At 36.2% G+C, this 27,741-nt stretch overlaps 1 protein-coding gene across 1 annotated transcript in view; it reads right to left on the bottom strand.

The window, feature by feature from the left end:
* Positions 1-27,741, bottom strand: part of RUNX1T1 (RUNX1 partner transcriptional co-repressor 1) — a 130,571-nt gene that overhangs the window by 16,993 nt on the left and 85,837 nt on the right. Inside the window, 4 exon segments of the mRNA XM_036932850.2 lie at positions 5,009-5,077; positions 13,522-13,720; positions 14,288-14,373; positions 18,507-18,757. Coding sequence (XP_036788745.2) covers positions 5,009-5,077; positions 13,522-13,720; positions 14,288-14,373; positions 18,507-18,757 — 605 coding nt within the window.

The raw sequence follows: 27,741 nt of genomic DNA, 5'->3' as shown, positions 1-27,741 counted from the left end.
GGTTAGCCAGGACCTGGGAGGCTGATGGCTGTTAAACAGAATTCTATAGAACAGGTGTGACTCTTACCCCAAGTGCTGGGCAATTCTCTAACATACCAAATTTCTGAAATTCAGTTAGGAGAAAAAGAGTGAAATTCTTCTCTTGAATTTGTACTTTGAGGAACAGCTTTTAAACTATCATGTTTACTATACCTTTTCTAGCAATCTAGTACCTCCAGAAAGGATTATGAGACTAAACTAAGTAGTTAAAGGACAAAAATAACAAGAAACCTGTCTGGATAGTTCAGACACAGAAAGAAGGAGGTTTGCCCTAAAGCTATAGGTCAGCATGAACATAGGAAGAACGTGAGTAAAGCATTCAGGAAAAAAAAGAGGAAGAGAACAGATTTTACACATACCCACATATAAGTGCAAACAATTATTTTGCTGGTAAAGAACACAGCGCAATAGTGTAATTCATACAGCAATTAAGATAATGCAGACCTTTTAAAGAAAATCGATGATGACACAGACGATCCAGCTTTTCTTTTTCTTAAGTCACTTCCTCAGTAATGTGGATAGATGCCTTCACAGACTAAATGATAGGGGTTTTTAAAAGCCATTTTCTCATTTCCCAATTTTAAGCTGTCGTCCATCTACTTAATCAAATATATACAGTTTTGTATAACCAACTGTTGCACTAAACAAATGTAATTGAATCAGGCAAAGACAATCAGGCCTGACGATAAACCTGCAAGGTGTCAAATTAGCTCTTTACTTTCGGCTGTGGAAAGGGTGCAAAGATTTGACTAATGTACAACATAAGATTGACAACTAAAACAAGTCATTTCCATTTTAAAAAATTAACTGTTCTAATTAACAAGGGAAAAATATCCTCCCCCTGAATTAGTTTATCTGATTTTCATCTTTATTCAAAGCAAAATGACAAAGATTAATTGAAAATTTAATAAGCAGTAATTATTAACTTGGCAAACCTAGTACCAATTAACACTCTATTAAAACTAATTATGACATGTTTCATTCAAGTGTTTGCACTTAATTGTTTCACCCACTTAAAAAGCACCTTAATTAAATGTTCTGTTTAATTAAAAACATAGATTCCTAATAAAAATGTTTTACTGTAGATTAAAAATATAAGAGATGCAAGTACTCCTGTGATTTCTTAAATTTCTATGGTTTATTTTACACATTTACAGTCCATGACTTGAGGATCATCAAAAACTCTCCACTAGTAATTAGCTGTCATGACATTTGTCATTTCTGTCATTCTCAGAGCATTATTTCTGAAGTTTATTCATTTACGATTACAGCCTACTAAGTCTTTTAAACTAAAACATAAAGGGAAAGGTCCAGACTGGAAATATTAACTCAGATATGTTAAGCCTTTGTTGGCTACTTTAAGATACGCATTTAAAATCTGGATCAAAACTGAGTAGTGCACAGAACTTGCAGCACCTTCTTTACCAGGAGGTGAAAAGATGCCTTTATTATCCTATCACAAATGACTTGGTGCACCAGGGAAGTACTGTCCTTCTAACTATATAGCCAGGATCTAATTTGGTTTGAATATTCAAGGTGAATTAAAATTCTATCTAAGTGGTAACACAGGACAATAATTTTTGCTTACGATCAAAGCTGTAGCTTGACTAATTGTGTATGCAAATCAGGCAATTTATATTTAAATTATGCATTCCTTTTCTAATCCCACAGGCATATACAGATCAGCAAAGAGAGTTGGTAGGACATTTGCAAGGTGCTTGAATATTTATTACCAACTGCAAACATTCACTGATCCTTTGAAAAAGAAATATACTGAAGAAAACCTTCAGTTGAATTTTAAAACCATCTTTATGTTAGAATTTTTTTCCAATTTTATAGAGATCCTTGATAACTTTAGAGCATGTTTCTTTACCTTTGGTGTTGCTTTAAAAAATACTACTTTTAGGGAGAAACTGATGTGGCCTTCAACATTTGATAGGAGTCCAAATACATAGTTATTATGTTGTATTATTTGGGTGACATGCAAAATTTGAATAGGATTTGTAGGTTGAATAATTGTGTTGTTTCTATGTTAATTTCCTAATTTTGGCAACTGTACTGTGGCTATGTAAGAGAATGTCCTTTTTCTTAGGAAACACACACTAAATGTTTAGGGTAAAGGGTCATCACATCTGCAACCTACTTTTGAATGGTTGGAAAATTATACATTGTGTATCAGAGAAGGGAATGAAGGAAAGTGGAAAAGAGAGGATATTAAAGCAAATATGGTAAAATAGGAAAAACTAAGTGAAAGGTATAAGGGAATTTTTTATACTATTTTTTGCAACTTTCCTGCAAATTTGAAATCATTTCAAAATAAAATGGTGTAAAATACTACACAATACACTTTCAAGCACCAGATATACTTTTGCAATTGTAATTTTCTGTGAAAAAGGAACCACTGGTTATACTACACTGAATTTTGAGCACTCTACTCCTTTGACATTTTTCAAATGCTTTAAAATTTATTTTTATTTACTTATCTTTTGCCACAAAGGTAATGTATAATACTTTCATTGTGAAGAAATGGAAGTTGTATTTGGGCAACATGCAAAATTTGAATAGGATTTGTTGGTTGAATAATTGTGTTGTTTCTATGTTAATTTCCTAATTTTTTTTTCTAAAAAGCCTAAAAATGAAAATTTTGCCCACAAACTGTAACAAGCTGAATTCAGATGTCACATTCTGTGTTTTCATCATGTCACAAGCCTCGACACTGAGAACACTAGAAATGAATTTTAAGAGCCTATAAAAATAAATATTATAAGCAGTTACTCAAGATTTCTGGATGAAACTGTCATCTAAATACTTGGGGGATTTAACAGATACTCCTTAATATTAGCATCCATCCACAGAAAACTATTCCCAAATTGTTCTTACACAGATTAGGGATACCGCTTTGAGAAGAATACGAATTTAATCAACACCACTTCCAAGTCATACTCTAGACAGATGACCTGAGAGAGATGACGGGCACATCTACAAAATACCCCAAACATGTGCTTGATAAGGTTTAACCCTTCTCAGAGTTACATGGACACAAAATAAATAAGTATTACTCTTTCTCTACTCTCAAAGTCCCCACAATGTCATGTATACCCAGAACTGGCTTCAGAATCCCACAAAACAGACAGTGAAGAAAAATAATAGTGGACTCAATAGATTACAACACATCAAGTTAAAAAAAAAAGAACAGCTGATTAAGTGGAAAGTACATAGTGCAGTTTTAAATCTGCTTCCAATTGCTTACCACTTAGAGTAGGACTTCCTTTGTGCATAGCTATTCAGTTGACTTTCCAACAGTGGTGGTATATTCAGAAAAATCTGCTCTCACTTAATAGCAGTCAAACAAAGACTTGAGCAGATAATAGCACAGAAGGAATTTGGGTTACATAAGACTTTACTGTCAATTTTTCTTTATGAACTACCAAGGATTTAACTTAAATACACATAAATAAGGGAAATGCGGAGGAAAACTCTCAACATAAGAAGTCACTCTTCTACTGTCCAAAACAGCAGTTCTTTGTACCTCTTATTGGTCTAAGTTGCACTGACAACTTAAAAATGAGGAAGAAAAATGGTCAGAAGGAAGACGTAGCAATTCTTTTTCCAGATAGGTAGGTAGCATCCAGCACATTTTAACAGCTTAGGAGTGTCCCATGACTACTACCCACATAGAAAATCTTAGAAGTGATGTTATAAATCTGGTGGACTATGGAGCTGAGCAACTTTTATATTTAACATTTAAGCTGAATGGATCTATCTGATTTATATATTGGGCATGCAAGAGAGCTTTCTGGTTATCATCAATTAAATTACCAAGCCTAGCATACTATCAGACTTTGAAACTCCTTATCACTTTTATAAAAACAAGTATTTCTTAGAAAAAAATCTATAAAAACACTTTGATAAGAGCCAAGTGAACTAAGAGTTAGCAAGCTGCATGAACTACAGACACAGCTGGGTCAAATCAAAACCCAAAGAGAAATCTTTTGTAGGGAACAAAACCCCTTTTCCTTTGACTCTTACTATCCTTGATTAATTAGGGTTCCCAGCCCTATGCCCATCTGACCATGTGTAGAAATGGCGTTTTCCAGTTCTCAATTCAGACCAACTATATTGGCGGTTGGAGTTATAGCAGCTCAAAACCACAGTCTGTGTGTGTCATCTTTAACTCTTGAGACAGGTTTATGCTTTATCTCCTAAGTTGGTTTGTAAAAGGTGTTCGGTCAACTTTTATAGTGCTGGCATTCCACTAAGATTCTGTCAATTCTGAACTTCTTTATGGCCCATCAGTCAGTGGGTCATCAGAACTTACATCTACCTCAAAATGTAGAGCAGTATTTCAATGAAAATTGGACAAGTGTACACAGGAAGGAAAAATGGAATGCAACCTTGTCGTTCAACTTAAAAAATAATGCAGCCCTTATCACTGAATATTAATTAGCACTGAAGGTCAATTAAAAACAAAAGATTGCAACTAAAATCTCTGGGAGCTTCACCCGTCAACTAGATTTGATGTGATTTTTTTTTTTTAAGAATTCAGGAGATAGATGCCAATTACATTTCAATAAAAAAATTTCAGGAGAAAAGGGTAAAGTATGCAATTTAATCTCTAAAACACTGCTTTTTTTCTAATGATGGAAAAACTGCATGCAAGCAAAGATCTCTTATGCCAAATTTCAGCCTGAAACCATTATGGCCCCTGAAAAATAGGGTTTGCAACAGAAATCCTGCTAGACTCTCAATTACAGTAGCACTAGCAGATGCTACTAGAAACTGTTTCAAGTTCTAACCAGGCCTGGTTTAAGAATATTAATCAGGATTTTAAAATTTTGTTGGGGTTGGGGGGGTTGTTGTTTTGTTGCTGTTAGCAAGAAAGTCCTTTCTTGTCATTCTTCACATCACTGCATTAACAACTGCACACAGCTGCCAGAACACTAAACTCATGTTTTTAAACAATTCTTACCAGCTTTCTTCCAGATCTCCTCTGGCACATATCCAGAAGCAGGCCTGTGAAGGAATTCCCGATGTGCATCTATGAAAAGGATACAAAGCGGGCAGAGAGGGGAGGAAAACACATAAGCACTGTTCTGTCATTACTCAAGAGTCGACGTAAGCAATGCCCATGCTCTTGGCTTCTCTACAGAAATGTAATTTTAAAAGGCTAAGCAGTTCACTTCTAGAAAACAAACAGCAATAGCAAGGCCAGTCATCAGGGCTCAAGGAAAACAGGTCACTGGTCCAAATGCCTTGTATGCTCAAAGCTGACACAACTTGAACGATTTCATTGTGTCATATGATGTCTGGGAACACTGTACTCAACACTCCCTCATTATGGGAATTTCTATGGGTATATTTTATTTTGTTAAATAAAATAAACTGTATTTGGTAGTTTTCTTGTCAAGAGTAAAATTGGTAGTTAAAGAAGCAAACATTAGGATAATATAAGTTTCATATAGCTCTGATTCTACCACCTTGCAATAAATAGTGAGCCTTCCTCCATGGCTAACCAGTTCTCACACTTAGTTACTTCTTTGAAATTTCAATGCGCATTAAAATTTTTCACACAAATTAGATCATATGGATTTGATGTGGGCAGAAGCAAGACAAAATCATTAGAATGGATTCACAGATAATTCGGTTAATGAAACAGAATTAGTACACGCTTTCCAAAATAGAAAATGAACTTGCACTTAAAATGAAATGCTGTGCTTATTATGCTTGTCAAATTTTAAAAGTTTGAGAGAACAGATCAAAATAAAGTTGTAGGAATGCTGACCTAAAAATAAGATGTTCATGGAAATGACATGAAAACTTCTGTATTTTTTTAAATACACATGAAAATGAACTTAGTGTATATGGTCTTCTATACCTAAAATACACCCTACATGTCATCCCTACTGGATTTTCTACGAAAATATATGTATTTAGACATTTTTGGGAAAGAAAAAATCACTTCAGCTTTTATAAATCTAACAATACATTCAAACTTATGATAAATTTCAAGTAACTGAAATTTCCTCTATATTATAAGAAATGTCAAGTAGCAGACTGATTTTTTAAAACAATACTTTAATAGTACGTTGAAAGTCAGAAGAAATTCAGTCCAGTTTTCTGTATTTTATAGAGCTACAGAATATTGAAAATAGAGAAAAAGCACAATCAATTTAGCGAAGTATGTATCACTGTACATTTGAATCCCTTAGATAAATCTGAATGTTTTCAATCTTTCTAGGATACATACATTATCAGCTGGTCAGAACACAAAATTTTCCCAACTATTCTGAATTATCAGAAGTTTATTATAGCTTTGTGAAAGGTGTATGGAAACTCTCTGTACTATCTTTGCAATGTTCTTTAAATCTAAAAGTGTTCCAAGTATAAAATGTTTATTTTTAAAAGTTTACATTGTTAATTTCATGACTGTTTGATAACTGGATGGGCTGGAAATACCTATGCATTCTCATCAGCACATTCATTTCTATAAAGGGCTGAAAACCAAATGTTTTTATTTAAGTAACTTTCATTTGAAAAACAGCTAAAAACTGGTGCGTACAACCAACTTCAGGGAACTATGATACGGCTAATTAGATTTGTCAAGATAAACTTCACCACTATAACTATTCCCAGAAGAAGAAAGTGCAATCAAGTTCACATTTAGCCATATAACACACTGAAAAAGAGATTTGCTTACAACTACTTTCAAAAACAAATTTTTAGGAAAAGACTTTGGTATAAGTGTAACCTAATGGACGAGTATAGATTTGTAAAGTACAAAGACAGAAAAAAAACAAAAACATGCCTTCCCCAAAGCAGCAAAAAAAAAAAAAAAAAGTTTTTCATGTATTATGTTAATCTAAAAGTATTCCAAATATAAAATGGAGAGACCAGTAAGTTTATACCAATTTTTAAAAAAATAAATGGCGACTCATTACTATAGGCAATAGGAAAGGTGATGCTAAGTTATCCAAGTTCATGCATGAAAGATACTGAGAACCAGCCCCAGGCAACACAGACAGAAGAGTTAGTCCTCGAGTCCAGCGAGGGTAGCTGGATCTTGGCTTGCCACCTACTAGCTGGGTGACACTGGGCAAGCTAGTTTCTCCAGGCCTGTCACCATATCTGTAGAACAGGGACAGTGCCACCCTACTGCGGAGCACTCTGTGAGGACTGAATTGAGGTACTTCCTGTTACAGGCTCAGCATGGCACATCCTGAACACTCACTAGACTTCAGATGCTATTACCCTCATTATTATTATTATCACTGTTGTTATTCAGTAGGTTGTCCTTTGAGAATGGATATATACTTATTTCCACATAACTAAGGTTAAAAAAAAAAAACACCTTAAAGTTTCTTTTTTCTCCCAACACTTAAATCCACATTGCGTAAAACTTTAAAGAAAGCAAAACCATTGAACAGGTTGGATTAAACAATATACAGCAGTAACTTTTAATTCCCCAAGTATATGTCACTTGGAGATTGATGTTATTTCTATAGCTAGCAATTCACTGTCTTATTCCTTGGTGGAAAGTCCACAAATTACTTCGATGATCTTTTCATAAATTTTATTTTAACCTCATCAATGTTTATATCCAAATTTACTCAAAGATAATGAAGGTGGGCTCAACAGTGCTCCCATCTTGCCATGTGGAGAGCTTGACAGTCCACAAACAACACCAGAAGTTACATAGTATTCCACCTTGACTACACCTCCCTCAAATTCTCGACACATTGCTGTGCCCACATAGACTCACACTCCATCTAACCTAGAAACCAGATAGAAATACCAGAACCAACCAAGCAAAAAAAGTTTTCTTACTTCTGTCCTTCCTAACTTTTTTTTTCAAAATAGAAACAGAATCTAAAGGCAAACAACAGTTGTAAAATATACATACATATACCTGTTTTATAATATCCTCTTCATTTCTACATTACTGTGACATCCTGTCTAGACATCAAGTCTACCAAAGGAATGATCACTAATAGATGTATTAGCAAAATTGAGTTAAAAAAAAATCTTTAAGTTGATCAATATTAGAACAAGAGACAACTTTTCTCCTAGGACTTTCTTACTGTAGAATATTGGCTAATCTAGATAAACCTCTATTTCTAAGGCTTTGGTTCTAAAGAAGGTAATTTTAACCATTAAACCTTGACCACCTATAAAATATCCTTTGCTATAAAGTGGATAGTTACACTAAAATGTAGTCACAGAAACAAAGACAGAAGAGCCTACATGAGATGGTTGAAAATGTGAAATCTATACATATGTAACTACTGTAGGATAGAGAAATTATAGCAAAGTCCTTCTAAATTATGCTGAGGATACAAACTGTGAGGGGGCGGAAGACGAGGAGGAGGGGAGCCTCTGGAAGATAACACACACCTATGAAGAGAGGACATCAAGTCAAAATGAGGGAAATGTTATAAGAAATGTGAAGGAACAGAAGGAGCAATCTACGATGTTGATGCGCTACACTTACGACAGAATGGAGACCATTGGATACTAGATACAGCAAGGGCCGCCATCAATACACATGAAGGGATGAGCTGAGAGCCTTTGAAGAACAATGTGACCTCATCTGACCAAGGACAGCAATGCTCAAAGCTTGGCAGCACCTAGGTATGGCCTTCATCCTGTAGTGGGCAGAATGAGGCTATGATCATGAAAATATCTATTACAAAAACCACCAAAAGAAAGGAAAGGTTAAGTGAGTCCATATTTTACAAATGTTACTTGTTTTTGTTTTTAAGGATAATAAATTCAGAAATTTCAGTATTATGTTTCACAAGCCCAAATCCAACCCAGAAGCCAGCAACTGCTGTAAGACTTCCTATATTAACAATAAAAATACCCGATGCTCCAGGAGGTGTTCGTCTTTTCTTGTTTTTTAAAAGATGGACATATTTAACTAATAGTCACATCTTCTTAAACCCAATATATTTAAACACATTAAGAGCTTGGCTGAATGGTCTTGAAAAATACAAGTGCATAAAACTCCAAACTTTTTCATGCAGATATATTTTGAATAACTTGTTTTAACAACCTGATAGTGAGACATAATTTATTTCTTGGTTGGGAGTGAACTATTTTTCTATAGCCTTGTATTATGAATTAAGGGCACAGATTCGATAGACTTACTGAGTTTAAGACAGAATTTCCCTATTCTAGTTTCTCTGCATATTAAAGTAGCTACCTAAAAATTATTCCTTAGAAATATTTCCAGAATAAAAATATAGCTAAGAATCTACTCTAATTTTGTAATCTTGGATGTCAAGCAAAATGCTAGCTTTATGTACCATTATTATTTAAAGTTTCTTTTGAGAATGTATGTTAGAAATAACAATAGCTATTACTTATACCCTATCTACTATGTGTCAGGCACTGTCCCTTTAACTCATTTAATACAGAAATACCTATTAAGTATGTATTATTACCATCTCCATTTCATAGGTGAGGGAATAGGCACAGAGCATCACTTGCTGAAGGTAAAAATACTAGTAAGGAAAGGAACCGGGGGTTCAAATACAGGCAATTTACTCAGTACCTGTAATTTTAACCTTCATGCTAGATATCCTGAGGTTTTAGAAAGTAATCAGAAATTCTGTAGTTCAAATTAGATGACATTCATAAAATCTTGCCAGGCAGAGGAATTTTAAAATACTAATTCCTCTACCAGTCTACTAGAGGCATTAGTTCAATAAACTTCTGAATTCCTAAACTTTTTATGAATGATCAGCTTGACTTTCTATTGCATTTAAAATAAACAAACAAAAAAACACCCCTCTTTCTGATATTTTTCTTCCTGGCAAGTGTTAAACCCTTACCAAAACATACATGAAGGTATTTTCTAAATTTTATACTCTCATCACAATACTCAAACATTCACAAAACACAGGGAACAACGCACTACTATTTCAGAGATTCATGCCTCAGTCTGACATTAGTCTTAAATCCATCATTAGGTAGTTCTTATAACTCTAATGCTGTAGAGGGAGGGCCCACATATATGAGATGAACTGTAGAAAGATTCTAGAATAGTCAAAAGGCAGTAAAAAGAAAGTAATTTAATGGAAATAAAATGTCAGGAGCCAAGGAGTGATGTCAACAGCATACTGACAGAAAAAGAAAATGAAGGCAAAAGAGAAAAGCAGAACCACAGGGACCCAGGTAACTGCTCAGAGAGCACCTGAAGTACTAACCAGTAGCTACCTACCCACCTACACGGATAAAAGCAATTCTGCTTCGGCAATCAAATCCGCCAGTTCTGGCGGCATTAACGTGCTCTTCAGTGAGGTGCACAACATAACAAAACTTAAATGTATAAAGAACAAGTCTTACTCTAAAAATAGAGACAACTGTTTAAAAAAATCAGCTTTCTAATTTTGTTAGAGTTGGATCTTTGGAATTTTCCTGAGAAGTAAATAATAATAAAAATAATAAAAACCTATTATTTCAAGGAAAAACCTACTATTTCCAAGATCCCTTCAAGATACCAAACTTTAAATATTTGACTTAAAGAATGGAAATAACATTATGGGCTCAGCATGTACTCAATTTTAAAATTATTTAAGAGGTTATTCAAAATAGTCTTTAGTTATCTGGGGAAAACTCCCCAAAATTCAATAGTAATAGATTAATCATGTTACCTTACTAATCCCTCACACTGAATAAATACTACAGGTGTACTTCAGAAGGGAGAATGGGATTCATTTCACAAACACAACATGGAAGTCATGGATTCTCCTCTGCGCAGTCCCCAAGTACAATTTTAAAATGCTAAGAATGTGTGTATGACTAAACACTGCCAGTGTTTCCAGGCCAAGCATGTAACTAGGGCAGTATTTTGAACTAAAGATATCTTCTATGTTATTCTGAAGGTCTCATCTGTGACCAGACAGCAGCTTAAGAATTGAGAGAATCAAGCTAAAAGAAACACATGTGACGTAACTGTAGGATACAGAGATTCATGTACATAAACATACAGAAATAGCCATAGCTCTATCTTTACACATACACCCCACTCCACATTTTCCAGAGGCAGAAAATAAATTAGTCAGCTTATCACCTCCAATCCTTTCATTATACATCAATACATTCAACTCCAAAACCCAGGAGAGAACCGTAGCATTTAAAATAAATGACTGTAGTCCATGATTACAAACCACCCATCCTCTTATTTACAGTCACACAAAATGGAACTCAAAGCCTTGAAGACTAGCGAGGATGCATAATGAAGTAACTGCTGGATGCTAAAACTTGTGTATCATATGGCTCTTGACAAGTTCCCTCTGAAGTTGTGGTAGTTTCTTAAAAAGCAATTTAGGGTTCTGGGTCGCTAAAGAACATGACTGTTTTAACAGAGTCCAAGCAAAGAGCTGAAATACGTGTAGCATTTGAATAATACAAACTCTAAAAGCTTAAAGCTGAAGCAACCTCTCATTTTTACAAAAACATGAATTCATTAAGCATCACTGAAAGTAAAGAAGCTTTTAAAACCAACTTTATTCTTTTGGTTACATAAAAGGGAAACTAAACTTATATTCCTTGAGAATAATATGCATCTGTGTTGCCAGAACGCATGTGCAACAGTGGTGCCTATAATAAGTGAGGTGTCCTGAGTTCTGTGAGCTGAAAATAACTCACTTAGGTATAAAGTCCTATCAGTGCCTGTCAGTTCAGGGGACTGAACTAAAGTGGCCACCTGGTGCCACACCACCATCTGTGGCCTTGACTATTTCCTATAATAGATCAAAAGTTCCTCATGGGAGAGAATAAAGAATCTTTTTCCTCTATAATGGTGCCCAGCATGATGCCTGGTATGTAGTAAACACTCAATAAATAAATACTGACTCAAAGCATTTGTTCAATAGAGCAGGCTAAATGAGACAATTTTACTCCCAAAGTTTTATTTAGTTTAAAGCTACCAATTTTTGCTTACACTGGATGATTACAAATATTCCTATTATTTATCCTTACAGATTTGTCATGAATGACCAACTTGCGTTCACAATAAGGAAGAAACAAATGTTTATTTTACTCTGCTCTAAATAGTTTTATTTGGACCACTGTCAGTTCAAATTAAATTTAAACCTATTTTCATTGCTTGCCTTGATGTATCCTAACAAATACACATGTGTTTAAAGCATGCTTTCGATTAATGTCTGTTGGGTAAATTGACTTAGAATCTTCCTGTATTTAATACTTATTTTGTTAAGACATTCAGCATTCAGGGATTAGCAGGAATCCACAAACCTAAGTACAAAGCAAACTTCATTAGATAGGAATAATTTTAATAAAAAAGATAATATGATCAATAGCCAGATACTATACTTCAAGCTTTAAAATTTTGATAATCAGCCATGGTGAAAATGAGGCCAAAGTTATGAGCTTAATCTGTACATGTATGATTAGTTTTGTTTTACAGAGCAGACCAGACCCTATCCTGAGTTAGCAGTCAGGTGGGAGCTAAATAAGAAAATGAGGTGAGATCAGGGACCTACAGAAATCCACCTCTACTAAGAGAATGGAAGTAGAGGGAGTAAAAGTAGACTCTTACATAAGTGGCTTTGATAACAACTTGGAGGGTATACACTTACTCAGAGGGTATACACATGTAATGGCCAGTGATGTCAATGATGATACCTCAGTATTAATTTAGGCAAAAATTTACAGGCCACTCAAAAATGTTCTCAGGTTCAAGATTTCTTTCCATATATTGGCAATTATGTTTTATTTATAACCAACAATCCCCAAATAGCAATGCTAATGTGGCTACATGTTAGCATTCAATTTCTAACAGTCCTGTATATACCTAGAATTAATAAAACTTTAAACAATCTGAGTTAAGGTCAAGTCTCGGAAGACAGCTACATCTTTCTTGCTAATTTGCAAGTGGCTGTGGGCAAACTGCACAGCCATTAGGTCTCTTCCTGGAGGAGTCTGGAGTTAAAGGTGTTTTTTTTTTAAATATAAAATACAGCTACGAAGCAAGACTGCCTTAGAGACTGTGTGTTCAATTAAAAATCAGGCAACACACATCCCTGTGTGCAGGGCTCACAAATGTGGGTGTGCAGCAGAGAATTCTGCAGAGTTGGCTACAAACAGAAAGCCTGGGTCCCACACCCTGAGATTTTGCTTTTTGCAGATTAGAGGCAGGATCCACAGTTGCATTATGAAGGGAGCACATATGCATATGTGTTTTAGGGATGCCTATGAAATTCTAGTCCAGCATGAAGCTTTGCCACAAGCCCAACACTTCAACCTAGAAAAGGAGTTGCTTTTGTAACTGCCTCTGTATAAGCCAAACTGCCTGCTTTCCTGACAGACAGACAAGACATATTTGAGGATATATAAAGTGTTTATTGTTCTAAGTCCCTGCACATCCTTTATTTTTAAAAAGACAAGTTAAAACTGAAATCAGCATTAGTAGCATAAGAAGTGTCCGTTCACGACGTCCACCTGAAGGAAAGGTACCTAATGCCACGGGGTCTGGGTTCACAGGACTCTGCTGCCTGGAGTGACCACTGCTAGTGCCGCCCTTTTTTAAGTCTTCAGCGTCGCTGTACCGCCGGATCCAGTAATTGAGTTCCTCCCGGTCTGCCTCCTGACATCGCCTCAGTACAGTGAGAGAGCGCCTTGTTTTCTCTACCATGTCCATTATGCAGTTCAACAGCTATGTGGGAAACACAGGGCAAAGGGAAGAATGTATCAATCGCCACAACTTAAAAACTCTGGTGGCTAGTGAAACAAACTATTTTAGGACAATGAAGGATGCTATTTGATTGCTGAGGCCTTCAGTCTACCTTCAATCTTATTATCTTAAAAGGTTAAATTTGAAATTGAGACCCAACAGATAAGATGGGGGTATAAGTAAAACGTGGGAGGCATGCATATGAGTGACGACAAAGAGATTTCAGCTAAAGGCACACAGCTACCTTTCCAAATACTCATCCCACTACTGTATAAACTGAATGAACCTTTTGCAATAAAACAGTAGTCCACTGATTTGGCTTTGAGGGTTCCTTTTCGTGATCTACACATTTCTTACATAAGTGGCTTTGATACCAACTTAGAAATCAAATCTTATATTTTACTTCAAACATACTCACTCACTATTTTCTCCCAGGATAGCAGGAAACATAATACTTTCAACGCATCCCCATACTTCTATTTGATTACATAACCTCATTCCACTTGTTTTCAAAACATTTTTTAAACTATATGATTACCAACATCTTACATGGTCTAGATGTTTCCATTCCTCTGCCCATTCTCTGTCTGTTAGTCTGTGATCAATCATTTCTTCTTGACGTGTGCCATGCAACCCTACAAATGCAGAGGAGGAGGTTGAATCACCCTAAAGCATTCAGGACATAATCCATATGCACACAGGTACTTGGCAAAGATTATGTGGGCAAACTAAATGATATGAAAATATATTCGATTTTGAATGGAGACATGAGTCATAGTCAGATTCAGAATTACCTAATAGGCTCCTCACAGAATGATAAAATATTAGCACTAGGAGGAATTTCAGAGGTCACCTGGTCAGACCCTTCCTTTTACAGATGAAGAAACGAAGAATAAAGTGACACCAAGCCCTGAGCTAGTTATCTATGTCATATTCTTAAAGTGAAAATATGAGTATATCCTAACTCTTAATAAACACAAGAAATCACAAGTAAACATTAAGTGGTTTCAAACTGTGGCTTTCCTGCATTAAAAATAAAGGCAGCATAAGTTGTTTTATATGGGGTGGGACATGCTCTTCTCAAAGAAGCATAGTAAAATGTTTCTACATTTCAGCATAACATAAATGAACGTATATTACACACACCTACATGACAAAATTAGGCCATTAAAAGGGCTTGTGTAATAGGAAAGCTACAATATTTAATTGACTAAAAAATTTAAGAAAAGAAATAAACTATCATCCATGAAAAAAAAATCAACATCAGATATAATTTTGAACAAAGCCTGTCATTCCAAGCCAAGAAACTGAAAATCCTAACCTGTAATCCAGAGCACAAGTACCAATGTTTTTTACCATGAAAAAGTAACACGGAAATGCCTACTAGTGAGTAACAATAGGAAGGAACATGAGCAATTGGTTAGGATGCTCATCAAAATAGAAAATAAATGTGTCTCACTAAGAAATTGGATGGAAAGCTCTGAACACAGATACCTGGAGATGTACTGCTCCTCTTCCAAATTTCGTTATGAATAATACACATTTTATACTACAAAGGAAAGGCACTGGACTACAGCAGTATTTTCTATTTTAAAAGACTGAAACTATTCTTTGTAGATGTTATGCTGAATAGCAAATTAAGCCTGAAATGGTTTGGGCTTCTAGAAGCCTAGGGTCCTTCTCTGAGAGCATTATGTAGGAGTTAAATGGTGGTAAAGTGGAGAGACATTGTATTCCACTTTTTGTGAAATCTGAGTAGTTAGAAGTCACCTCTGTCAGCCGATTTAGAAAAATAACATGAGTCACATGACTCCTCTCAGCCAACCACAAAATATTTCATTTAAAGCTGATGGAAGTGAACAAATATACGACAGCTCTTTCTCAGACTAAATAAGAAGCTAAATATAAAACACTTTGCATTATTCTTGTCAAATTTAAGTTAAAATTGTCAATGCCACCTATTGGTAAAAAAGTAAAATTGCAAATGTGTTAATAATTTGCATAACAGAAAACACATTGGGGAAAAGTATTATTTAGTCCTTGCTCTGTTTGTTGTGACTATTGCAAGTTGAAATGTTTGCAAATATGTAATTTTTGTTGATTTATTTGTTGCCTGTGTTTTAGGAAAAAAGCACTACGTTGTAGTGAGTCATCACAAAAAAACAACCACCGAGCAATGAAGATATAAATGTGGCACTGACTTTCACCATAGCGGCATCCTACTATTTATTTTTAAAAACCAAGAACTCCAGTGGTCTCAAATGTTCCCAAAATTCAGCATACTGAATCAAAAATGATATGAACTCTAACACCTAGAATAATATTAATAAGCAACAGGATGTCTGTGGCCAATGGGAGGGATTCCAGCATTTGTGGAACACGGCTAAGCTTCATCACATTTAAAAAAATAAGTACATCAGAAACATGGTGTAGCCCAAGTACTTGGTGAAGAAATATAGGGCTCATTTGCTGCTTTTGAAAGAAAAAATAAAACTCATTTATATTGATTAATTTTTCTATTGCAGATACTTAAATATTCATCACCACACAGTTTCTATTTATGTTTGTAACATCAGAGGGATATAATATGGGAAAACAGCTCATCATCAGTAAGACCACATTTTCATTTGTGGGAAATTTGACATACTGACTGGTTCTTATGCTTTAGAAGATTTCAGCTAAACAGGATAAGACCTTAAGGTTACTTATAAACTAGCTTGTAAAGTTACTTTATTAAAGGATTTTAGTGAGTATATATCTCTGCATATAATAGGCATATATAAATCATAACCAGACTAAGTATGACTTCATGACAATTTTTATACTCTCAAAATGGTCACCTGATGTACCACCATAATTAGTTTCTCATACATCGTCTTTATTTTACATTAACACACACTAAGCTCTGCCACACTTTAGGGATGGTTAAGTAGTTGTATATATTTATAGAGATTAGCACTATTAGTTTTATAAGCTAATTAAAAGGTAAGGAACATGGTCTGAAGAAAAATCACATAAAATCAGTGGATACTGATGTAATTCATAAAAGGATATCTTTCATTACTAGATGCAAACATACTGCGCCTAAGTATAATTACTTCTTTGCTGATTATACTGCATTGGAACTAGTATTTTATGAAATAGCATTTGCTGCAAAAGAATAAGGCCATTTCCTAGTACCTACAAAGTGAGATGTCTGGAACTGGTCTTACCATGACCTTGACTCCACTTCCATTTGGAAATAAGCAATCGTGCTTTGGGGACATTAAGTCATAAATAAATGGCCAGGCTTTTGCTTAGAAGGGGATTGTTATCACATTTGATTTTGGGGTCAAGATATTAATCCAGACTGAGAAACAACATAACCACTTTGGAGAGCTCTTCAGAAATGTTACCTGAGAGAACATTAGATTGGCTATTAAGAAAGTGCAAATTATTTGCTTAGCCATTTGTCTGACACACACTACAAATGTAGATGTGAGTGCTGTGGGGAAAAGCAGAACTATTTTACTATCTTACAACCAGGGTCTCAATCACCTCTCCTCTCACACTGACTCTCCCTTTCTAAAGCTTTCTAAACTTTTGCAGGGTTGTGTGTAGAAAGACAAGAAGACCCTACATCTGGCAGCCTTTATTTACTAATAACCTAGTTAGAAGTCTAACATGAAGGTCTGCTCTTTGGGCTCTCTGCCTGTAGCTAAACAACACTGTCCCTACTATTCAAGCAGCATGTGACCGGCTGGCTGCATTTCCCAGAGTTCTCCGTCCTCAGATCTGGGTTCTGGTTTTCCACTTGGACTCATCATCCCTGGCTGTGGACAACATCCTGGCCACCAGACTGCCTGTGTCAGGGAAGTTTGTCGGCAATTAGCTCTGAGGTGAGGAAGTTCTGCTGGGGTGTGGCATGCACTGGGGAGATGGGAAAAAAATGAAGGGTTGACTGTTGCTCTCAGTTTATAAAGAGCCTGACGCACCAAAAACTAAGAATTAAAGGAGCCCCAGGAACAGTGTTCTGACTCCATCCCTTCAACCAGTGACTTGGTGGATTAAAACTTACCTTGTTCATCTCCCCTCTCATCTTTCACACAAACAATTGTTCTTTGGAAGGCAACTGTTTCCTAAATGCTTCATTTCCAACAGTTTTATTTAAAGAGGAAATGAACACTGGCAAATGGAATACATTATTTACCCAAACTTTCTTTCTTTGGTGTTCTGATCTTTGACATACAATTGTTAATACCAAATTTAATCACTGTCATTTTCAGGTTAAAAAAAAAGTACCAAATCATTCCTCAAAGAACATCTTTTAAGCCAGAAACGTTATAGTATATCACATTTTTCAAATACAGAATATCAGGGAGACTGAAACAAATCGAAATGAACTTCAAGACTATCTGAAATAAAAGACACAATGAGAGAAAATAAATTGACCTTTAACAATATTTGAGGCAGATTGCATATGAAATCTCTAGCATTAAAAGAATCAAACTAAAACTTCACTTGGCATTTGTTGAGGGTTCTGTATTCATTTAAGATGCCCCCCTCCAAAAATAAATTGACCTGCTACAAAGAACTTAAGTAATTAAGGAAGAGAAAGCACAGCTGTTAAATAAAATGTTAATACTAACCAAGTTTCTCATAAAGGAAATATTATGAAGCAAGAGAATTTTTACCCTATCACTTATTTCAAGCTTCAAGTTCAGCTAAGTAATGATGGAGTCTTCAAGCATCCAATTCCTTAAGCAGTGAACAGATCCTTCAGTCTTACCCATAGGTCTGTTTCTGTCCCTGAGGTCCCTGTGGCTGGGGTGTCGATAGGAGTCCCTGTAGTGGTGGGCAATGGCCATATCATCCAAACGGTAATGCTGGGGTGGAGGTGGGGTGGGGTGAGGCAGGCCGTTGGGCTGGTAGGACAAGCCATTATTTGGACTGTACCGCTGGCCTGGGCTGATAGTGCACGGCCGCTTGCTTGGATGTTCTGAGTGCAAAGGCTCTCTGTCAAAGCCATTTTCTTTGGTTCTAAGGGGGGGAAGAAAAAGAGTTTGTTTCATAATGTCCTCAGAAGCCAGCATAGTTCAGACACTCACATTTGAACTTACAATATAAACAGAATATTTCTTTACTGGCCAGAAACTTTCTGAACTCAGCTTCCCAAAAGACCTGTGGGAATTCACTGAAACCCACGCTGGACCAAAACTATCACAAGACGGCACATGTGAGAAAATGGTTCACTTCTCTTCAAGCTAACAGATGTCTTCTCAGTTGAAGCTCAATGTGGTTATTAGGTAACAAATATGAGGAAACCCAATCTCCCTCTATAGATAACATGTTCGTTCAAAAGAGAGTACTTGATTTCTAACAAATTACCCAAAGACTCATTTTATTTGGTGAAGAGTTATCAAGGTAAAAGGGCTTCTCTCTTGAGGAATTCTTACAGTACACCTACCCCCTTTATCTAACTTTCACATCAGAGAACAACGAAGAGCTGTGCTGTCCAATACAGCAGCTATATGAAGCTGTTTAAATTTAAATTAAGCTTCTTAAAATTAAATAAAATTTAAAGTTCAGTTCTTCAGAAACACTAGCCACATTTCAGGTGCTCAACTGCCACCTGTGGCTAGTGGCTATGGTATTGGACTGCACAGATACAGAACATTCCCATCACTGCAGCGTAGAAAGTTCTACTGAAAAGCACTGATCAAATTGAACTAACAAAGCAGTGCAACCTTTGGGACTTGGACATTACCTCTGGTCACCAAGATAATGACTCGGCAGTCCTACAGAGCCAGCTGGGACTAGCAGGAAAATGTAGGTGAACTCCCTGATTTTAAAATTGGGGAAACTTATCCCAAGAGCTTGTGTTACCTGCCTGGGTCATCGGGCCCCAGGGCAGAAAGGCACACCCTGTTTGCCCTTCAACACTGGATACACAGAGCTTGGGCTTTCAGAAGGAATATGGTAAGTGAGGGCTGCTAACTAGTCACTGCTCCTAGATTCTCAAACACAAACAGGGCCAAGGAAGTATTTCCAGGCTCAGTATGATATCCATTCTTAGACACAAACTTGATATACTCAGTAAAATATAAGCAAACAGCATCCAACTGTAACTGGACTCACAGCTCCCAAACTCATTTTTTACTTCCTATCTGATTCTCTATACAAAGCGAGCACACTATGCTTAGACCAGTGGAAACATCTCTTTAACTTGGGATATTTCCCTGTAAGAATTCTACCAAGTCATAGAAGCTACAGATTTCCACGTGCCTTTAACAATAAGGCCTTAAGACCCTTTCCCTAGCCTCTAGGATAGTTTTTGTCTGATAATACAGGAGGGATATGAGTGGAAACTGACTCCATAATAGAAATCATTAGAGCAATAGGATTCTGCCATGAACTATCCTCTATGTCCCTTGATGGTACACCCCATTGATAATTCCCACACACCAGACTGAGAAAGCTAAAGAGATCAGAGATGGAGGAACAGGCACACACAAAACAGAGGGCAACTCTACAGAGCTCAGTGTGAAACGAATGGAAGACGCCCACTACATGCTGAAGAAAGGTACACTATTCCGGAGCCAGAAGCCTGGCTGATACTGGAAATGACAGGGCATGGTCTCCATGGGAGAGGCGGCCAGAGGTCTCTGTGGCTCCCATCAAAGTACGTGTCTGCACTAAAATAGACTGACTCCATCCATATTGATCACCGATACCAGGCTAAAATGCCTTATATATCTCAGACATTACACCTAAATGCATTGTTTTAAGGTAATTTTTAGGACTCAAAGGAAATATTCTAGATATTAATTTATCTTCTGAGAGTGTATCTTTTGTGATTGTAATCTGCATTTTTATATCCTATACATTTCTAAATAATACACTTCAACATTCAACACATATCACCAGCATAAGTCAGTTGGAAAATACTGAAGACTGTTAATAGCTATGAACATAATGCTAACACAGCACCTACCTTACTGGCAGTGTGGTGTAGTGGAAAGAGCACTGGACTGGGAATCAAGAGACCTGAGATCTAGTCCTGGCTCTTCCACGACTAGCTGTGAGACCTTTGGCAAGCCACTTAACCTCTCTGGACCTCAGTTTGCTCATCTGTAAAATGAAAGGGTTGGACTAGATCAGTGGTTTTCAAACTGGGCCATCTGAGGTGCTTAAGGGATTCTGTAAGCAATGAAGACCTTTTCCCCCAAACAACGAAGATTTTTAAAAGGCCAGAGGAACCCACTTGTTATTCTTATTGGTTTTTACAAATTGGGGTTCCACCTAAGGTTTCATTTTAAAGGAAAAAGTATGCTGCTAAAATCAAGTTTGAAAACCACTGGACTAGATGATTTCTGAGGTCCCTTTTAGTTTGAAAACTCTACAATTCAATTATTCTACATTTAAATCTAAATATCATGGTTATTCAGATCAAAACATACAGGACTGACAGTCCTCTGGACCAACTGTGTCCAAGTCAACCACTTCAGCCAACAGAGAACTTCTCTGGTCTCTGCTTTGAACAATTTATTATTTATAGCTGATTTTTGTGCAAAAATAAAATAGAAAATACCTTCTAATAGCCCCTGTTGGGTTTCTAAATAAGGAGACATCTCTGACCCAATTGTGTCAAACCGCCTCCACTTAGTGGTTTTCTCCCTCCTTCTTCAATGATAACAACATACAACACTGGAAGAACTCTTATAACTATGAAAGTGGTTGGACATGTTACTTATCCTCAGATCAGCCATTTGAACAGTGCTATTACTTCAAAGACCCATTATTAGAAAAAAAAAAGCCTTTTCCCCCTAAAATAAGGACCTTAATGTCTTAAGAAGCAGGGCTAAGTCCTCAGTCTGTCCTATTATTTCTATCAGGTCCCCACTGTCCTAGTCTGGGTGCCACCACTCCACTAGCTACTGAAACAATAAAGCTCACCACCTCACAAAGGTAGCTATATTTTAACAGCAAATCATTAAAAAACATTCACAGCCCAGAGAAACAAAGCTATGAAAGGTCTCCCCTGGTGCTTCCATGACTCACTCACTTATGAGACTAACCCCATTTCAAGGATACATGTCCAGAAAGGTCTAAAACCACTTCATTGCTACCTGCTTCTTAGAAATGCCTAAAGTCTACACCTCATTTGCTTGAGTTAATTCCAAATTTACCTTTTCATTTGTTGCCCTTTTGAAGTGTATTAGGCAAAACTAACAAACTGTCCGTAATTTTTATTATCCCTATTGGCATACTCCTGAAATAACTCAAATCCTAGTGGGAAGTATACCATGTCTCAGGAATTCCTGTAGGCATTTTTTGTTTGTTTTTAAAATCAACCTGAGAATATCCTACCAGGAGAAATTTTCCTGAACATAACCTACCACTGTTCTCTCAGAGTCTGCTGGTCCTAAGAACAGAGAGGACCACTCAAGGACTCAGTTATGTGACCTTGAGAAAATTAACATTCTGGCTTCAGTTTTCTACCAATAGAATGGGACTAATAGGAAACATTAAATGTAAATACACTTAAGAGACAACCTAATTTATACTTTATCCCACCTCAGGCTGTTTTTATCCAGTTCCTCAGTAACAGAGGCTGTAAAGTGACTATCTGAGAAAGAAAACACATGTTTTGTTAAAACTTTCTTTTATGTGAAACACTTAAGTCATGAGGGGCCAGTGTGCACTGATAATTCCTATTTATATAAACCAGTAAAACACTGAAGGAAATGGGGAAGAATGAAAAAATTATAAAATCACGATATATATGATAGCAAGAAATCTTTTCCAATGAACACAATGTATAGAGATCTAAGACTTCTATACTTTCATGCAGGACCTGAACTTGGCAGGTAACATAAAGACAGTCATACAAAAGCAGTATAGGAGATCAGAGGGAAGCAAAGAACACTCCAGAATGTACAGTGCATTATGATATTTTGAGAGTGAGACCACATTCACCTATTTTTATTACAATATATGGTCACAATTGTTCTAATTTATTTTAGTTGTTAATTTCTTACTGTGTCTAATTTACCAATTAAACTGTACCATAGGTATGTCTGTATAGGAAAGAACATAGTATAATTTACATAAAGAGTTCAGTAGTATCTGCTGTTTCAGGCAACGACTGGGGGTCTTAACACATCTCCTGAAAACAAGGGGGGAACTACTATATATTCATATGTAAATTATTTAGAACAAGGCATGACACATCTTGAGTGCTCAGTAAACTAAGTAACCATTATTATAATATTTACAATTGGGAAGCCTTCATTCAAATAGCAGATATTGAGTTAGCCTGTGAGGAATGAACAGAATTATGACACGGAAGAACTAGGGAACAGAGCAAAAACCAGTGGTCAGAATACAGGCTAAAGCATGAAGAGTATTCAGCAGGGCTAGACCCTAAGATAGCAACCAAGAAATAACGCAAGCAAGTTCATGTGGACGCTGGAGTACAGAGACACCAAAAAGTCCTCTAGGACCATGCTACCCATCCCAACATGTAAATACAACTCAATGCTGCCTCACAAGAAGCCTTCACAATTGATGTGACTAATAAAAATAAATAAAATAAAATTATTCTACAGTGTTGATTACTCACTGTGTGCAACTGGAGAATGCATAAAAGATGCAACACAAAACAAGCATGTATGAATATAAATTCCTACGTTCACTGAAAATTGAATTCAGTAGACAATAAAAATTTAATTATTTGCATAGTCAATTAATCCTACAATTCCTTGTGAAGTGTACCTACCTTTTCTCTTTAGAAAGACAAAAATACTGCAACCTCATTTATTAAATTTTACAGAAAGGAAAAATGGCCCTAGATCCAAGTTGGTGTCTACGGTGATAATAAACCTTATATATGCAACCAGTAGTTTCAGAATGACTGCCTTCTGCCCCTCCAACCTTCAGCATTTTTAAAGTTACTCATTAAGCCAGGAAACCTGGCTGACTGTGGGTTGTCTACTATTAGAAAGATGTATAAAATCCCAGGAATATTATACTATTGCATTTTCCCACTTGAGCAATTGTAGAAAAGAAATAAAAAAGGGAAAGTAAGGGGGGAATAAACCCCAATTCTTAGTTGAGCTTTTCTTATTTAAACTCTGCATTTCAAAACATATTTAGTGCAACTGCAAGACTTCAGGCATGAAATATGCTGGCTGGTTTCTTCACTAAGAAGCTTTGTGATTTTAGGCAAGTTCTTTGGCCTTAGTTTCCTTGAGCATCTAGAGAAAGGGTTGGCTTGGTGGATCTATAAGATCTCTCCCAGCTGACAAATTATACCATTCTAAAGTTCAAACAAGTCTTTTTAGAAAAGACTACTTAATTATCATGGGAGGAGGAACTATGTATTAATGCAACAATGTGCCCTTCAAAATAAAAGTCTAGATGTGTTACATGGTGTGAGGGGGTCACGGGGAAGACAGTGTAGCACAGAGAAGGCAAACAGTGAATCAGTGGTATCTTACCACACGGATGGATAGTGACTGCAATGGGGTATGGGGAGGAAGAGCTCTATGATATGGGTAAATGTAGTAACCACATTGTTTTTTCATGTGAAACCTTCAGAGTGTATATCAATAATACCTTAATAAAAACAATTAATTAATTAATTTTTTAAAAGTCTAGATGTGTTATATATCTGAATGATTTAAAGCATGGTTACATTAAAATGACACAGAAGAAGGGATTAATACTTCACATTGATAATTTGAAATGGGGGCTGGGGCTGAAGCAGTTATCCATAAAAAACCAATGACCATTCAGTTTGACTTCTCAGGCAAGAAAGATGCTCTGAGTCAGAAAATTAGCATAGCAGGTGAGAACACGATATTAAAGACAAATTATAACAAAAAGCTGCATCATCAAAGCTGTGAGGAAAGGCAGCAATGATAATTCCCACAGTTTTTTTTTTTGACCTTAGTACTCTATATCCATGCTGCAGTCTTGAGCAGCCCCTTTCCCTCGTGACTCCATCAGAATGCGCAGCGTCTCCATGACCAGCACAGGGAGCAGCTTTAAAGAATGCTCTTAAACACTAGAGTTTCTACATTCTGGTCACTTCATTTAACCAGCTCCACAAATGGTATATATTCCCTTTCTTTAGCTTCTCCCATCACAGAATGACAAAATAAAGTTCTAATGTAATAAACTTTTATATATTAACAAAAGTAGAAATCAAAATTTTCTACTTGCTTTCCCCAATATTTCTGAGTTAAAAAAAAACAAAACATATTTTTAAAATGAAAGATAATTTTCTGATTTGGGTTCTACAATACTCTACTACAGACCTACAAATTCAGTACAGTTGTTCATGGAGACTCACTCTAGAGCTATTTTAAAAAGGAAGTAGAATAAATTTCACTTTCCATCCAGGAAAAAAAAAAGATTTCATAGATTTCCCCAGAGTACTCATTTCTCTGTAAATAACAATAGTGTTTAAAAAAAGGAAAAACATAACCAGTGACAATCATATTTAAGGATGAGAAGTTAAATTTGCCAAAACCCATCCCTGAAACACGTGATGACTGCTGAGGGGATTAAATCAGCAATCGTCACAGAATGTAAGCCCCCAAAGTTGTAAACAAAATATAGAGCGCTCTTTTGTTCATGACATGTCATGAACAAATTACCAAAATGTGTTTTCTCCTCAGGTGTCAGTTTTTCCCTCTTTTAGTGACTGATGGTTCCCAGTGTTATTACAGAAACAGATTGATCTTTTTAATGAGCCAGTTTAATAGACTCCAAAATCTCACCGTGGCTGCTCATCCATGTCAGACCATATGTACCAACAAAACATTCAGTAAAACAAAAAAAGCTCTCTGCTGTCAGACAGCTCCACACTCTATAAAATTTCATATAGTAGATCTGGATATACAGATAAATAACCAGAGAAAAGGAAAATGCATATGCAAACAAGATGCAGAAAATATATGCAAAAAAATACTGTAGAGGCCCATATTTTCTTGGCTCTGATCAAATTCCCACAAGATATGTATTTACACAACATATTCTCATTACCCTTCCTCCTAAGTCTAAGGAAATCCATTTGCCATCTTTCCATTATAACATACACTTCAGGGCTCCATTTGAAAAAGAATGTTCTATCCAAAGAGCAACTGTGCGAATTCTGACTCCAGCAACTGTCTATGAATAAACAAAGGTAGAATAAGACTGAAGGCTCTTTTAAGAGAGTTCTACCTGAATGAATGAAAGCCTGCATGCTTGCACAGCTATAGATCATCAAAACAAAAATGCTGATTATCGTGGAATTTATATGATATTCGTGTCAGTGTTAGCACAGTGCTCAGGGCTTACTCCAACACTGTCCAGGGAAGTCTAAAGGCATGACACGTTCCAATATAAAACACTGGGAAAGAAACCAGTAGGGAAATGGCTGGGAATATGGAGAAATGAATGAAACAAGTTTTCATTCTGTCTGTTATGGTTATTTAGCAGTTAGGGGTTTTCTAGAACAGCTTGTATACATTTCCAAATTTGCCAACAGGATTATCTTTACATTTACCACAGCTATCTAAACCTTTCCTTGTTATCCTCTCCTCCACCCAATAAATGTTCTTCCCAATTTTCCATTCGTCTCTTCCTAATTCGTTTACTACACTGTCCCGGAAAAATGGAGCCAGACCATCTTGGTAAGTGCATGCAGGGTAAATGGGTTAGCATCAGACAGAAGTGCAAATGGGAATCACCTATCCTTGGGCCATTTCTTGGTCTTTAGCATTGTGTGGACATGCTACTCAGATGTCTGGATTAAGCAGTTGCCTTTAAAAGCTAACCTACTAAAAGCTGAAATAGGACTAAAGAAATATGACTTGTAAAAGGAAGAAGTAGCACTGTTGGCAGGTCATGCATGGAGGTGGGTCTACAGCTATGTCAGAAGTAAACTAATGTTTAAAGTTTTGCTTTAGGAATTTTCAACTATTAAGAGTTCCTATGTCAAGAAAAATTCCAGAGACTGTAGCATAAAAACTGCTTAACAGAGGATTATGTAATAACTGTATGTAAACTGGCAGGCTTTAATAACATTCTGATTGACAAAGCGGCTAAAACATTTAAGGGTAGCTAAGTCAGTCACAGATAGACGTCTCTGAGCAGCCCCAGGGATCATAAGCTCTTAGGAATTTGGGACATAATTGTTAACCTCTCAAAGGCTGTTACATTCAGGCCCAATGAAATGCAGAAAGAGAGAATGGTTAAGTAGAGAAAAGAAACAAAGCATACGACATATATGTTTCTGAAGACAATTTCACTTTAAGATTTTACATACTTTACAAATACTATGCAAGATGCTGCTGTTAGGACTCTATTCCTATACTAAAAAACATTTATATATGAACATGGGATATTAAGGAAAATTATTTTATAGGTACATGGATACGTTTCATGTATATGCCTTAATCAATAGCTTCTTTGTAGGGTTTAATGGAGATGGGGCTTTATTTTGCATTTCTTAGAATTCTCAGGAGAGCAGAGTACCTGATAGAATGAATATTGGCTGATAATAAAAAATTATCAGCAAAACTGCCTTCTAGTCTATTCCTAACTCTTACCTTCACCTTAGTTCATCTAACTTCCCAGAAGCTTTCTATTACTCCAAATAAAAGCTAAATAGCTACCACATTGTGTCTATTGAGTAACACATAAAGCCAGCTTTCAAAACTATCTTGTTTTGAGAAAACTTGAAACAGCAAATTTCCTACCAGTGAAGGGGAAAATGAGTGGTTGGGCTGAATTATATAATAAATGAGAATTTTAATAGTGACTGTGTGTCTAAGAACCATCAGTGGCACTTGGCACATTTGAGTAAAACTCATCTTCACCTTTTACTTTAGTATTACAAGCAGCAAACTGGTGCCACTGCCTAACTGACAGAAATCCATCACTGCAACATCCCAGGCCAGAGAAAGAGTCCCAAGACTCCCAAAGAATATGACTAGATTACTGCTATTTTGCAAGAGGTTATCAATCGG

This window comes from Manis pentadactyla, chromosome 3, assembly GCF_030020395.1.
Source record: "Manis pentadactyla isolate mManPen7 chromosome 3, mManPen7.hap1, whole genome shotgun sequence".
Taxonomy (NCBI): domain Eukaryota; kingdom Metazoa; phylum Chordata; class Mammalia; order Pholidota; family Manidae; genus Manis; species Manis pentadactyla.
This window is presented reverse-complemented; position numbering and strand designations above follow the sequence as displayed.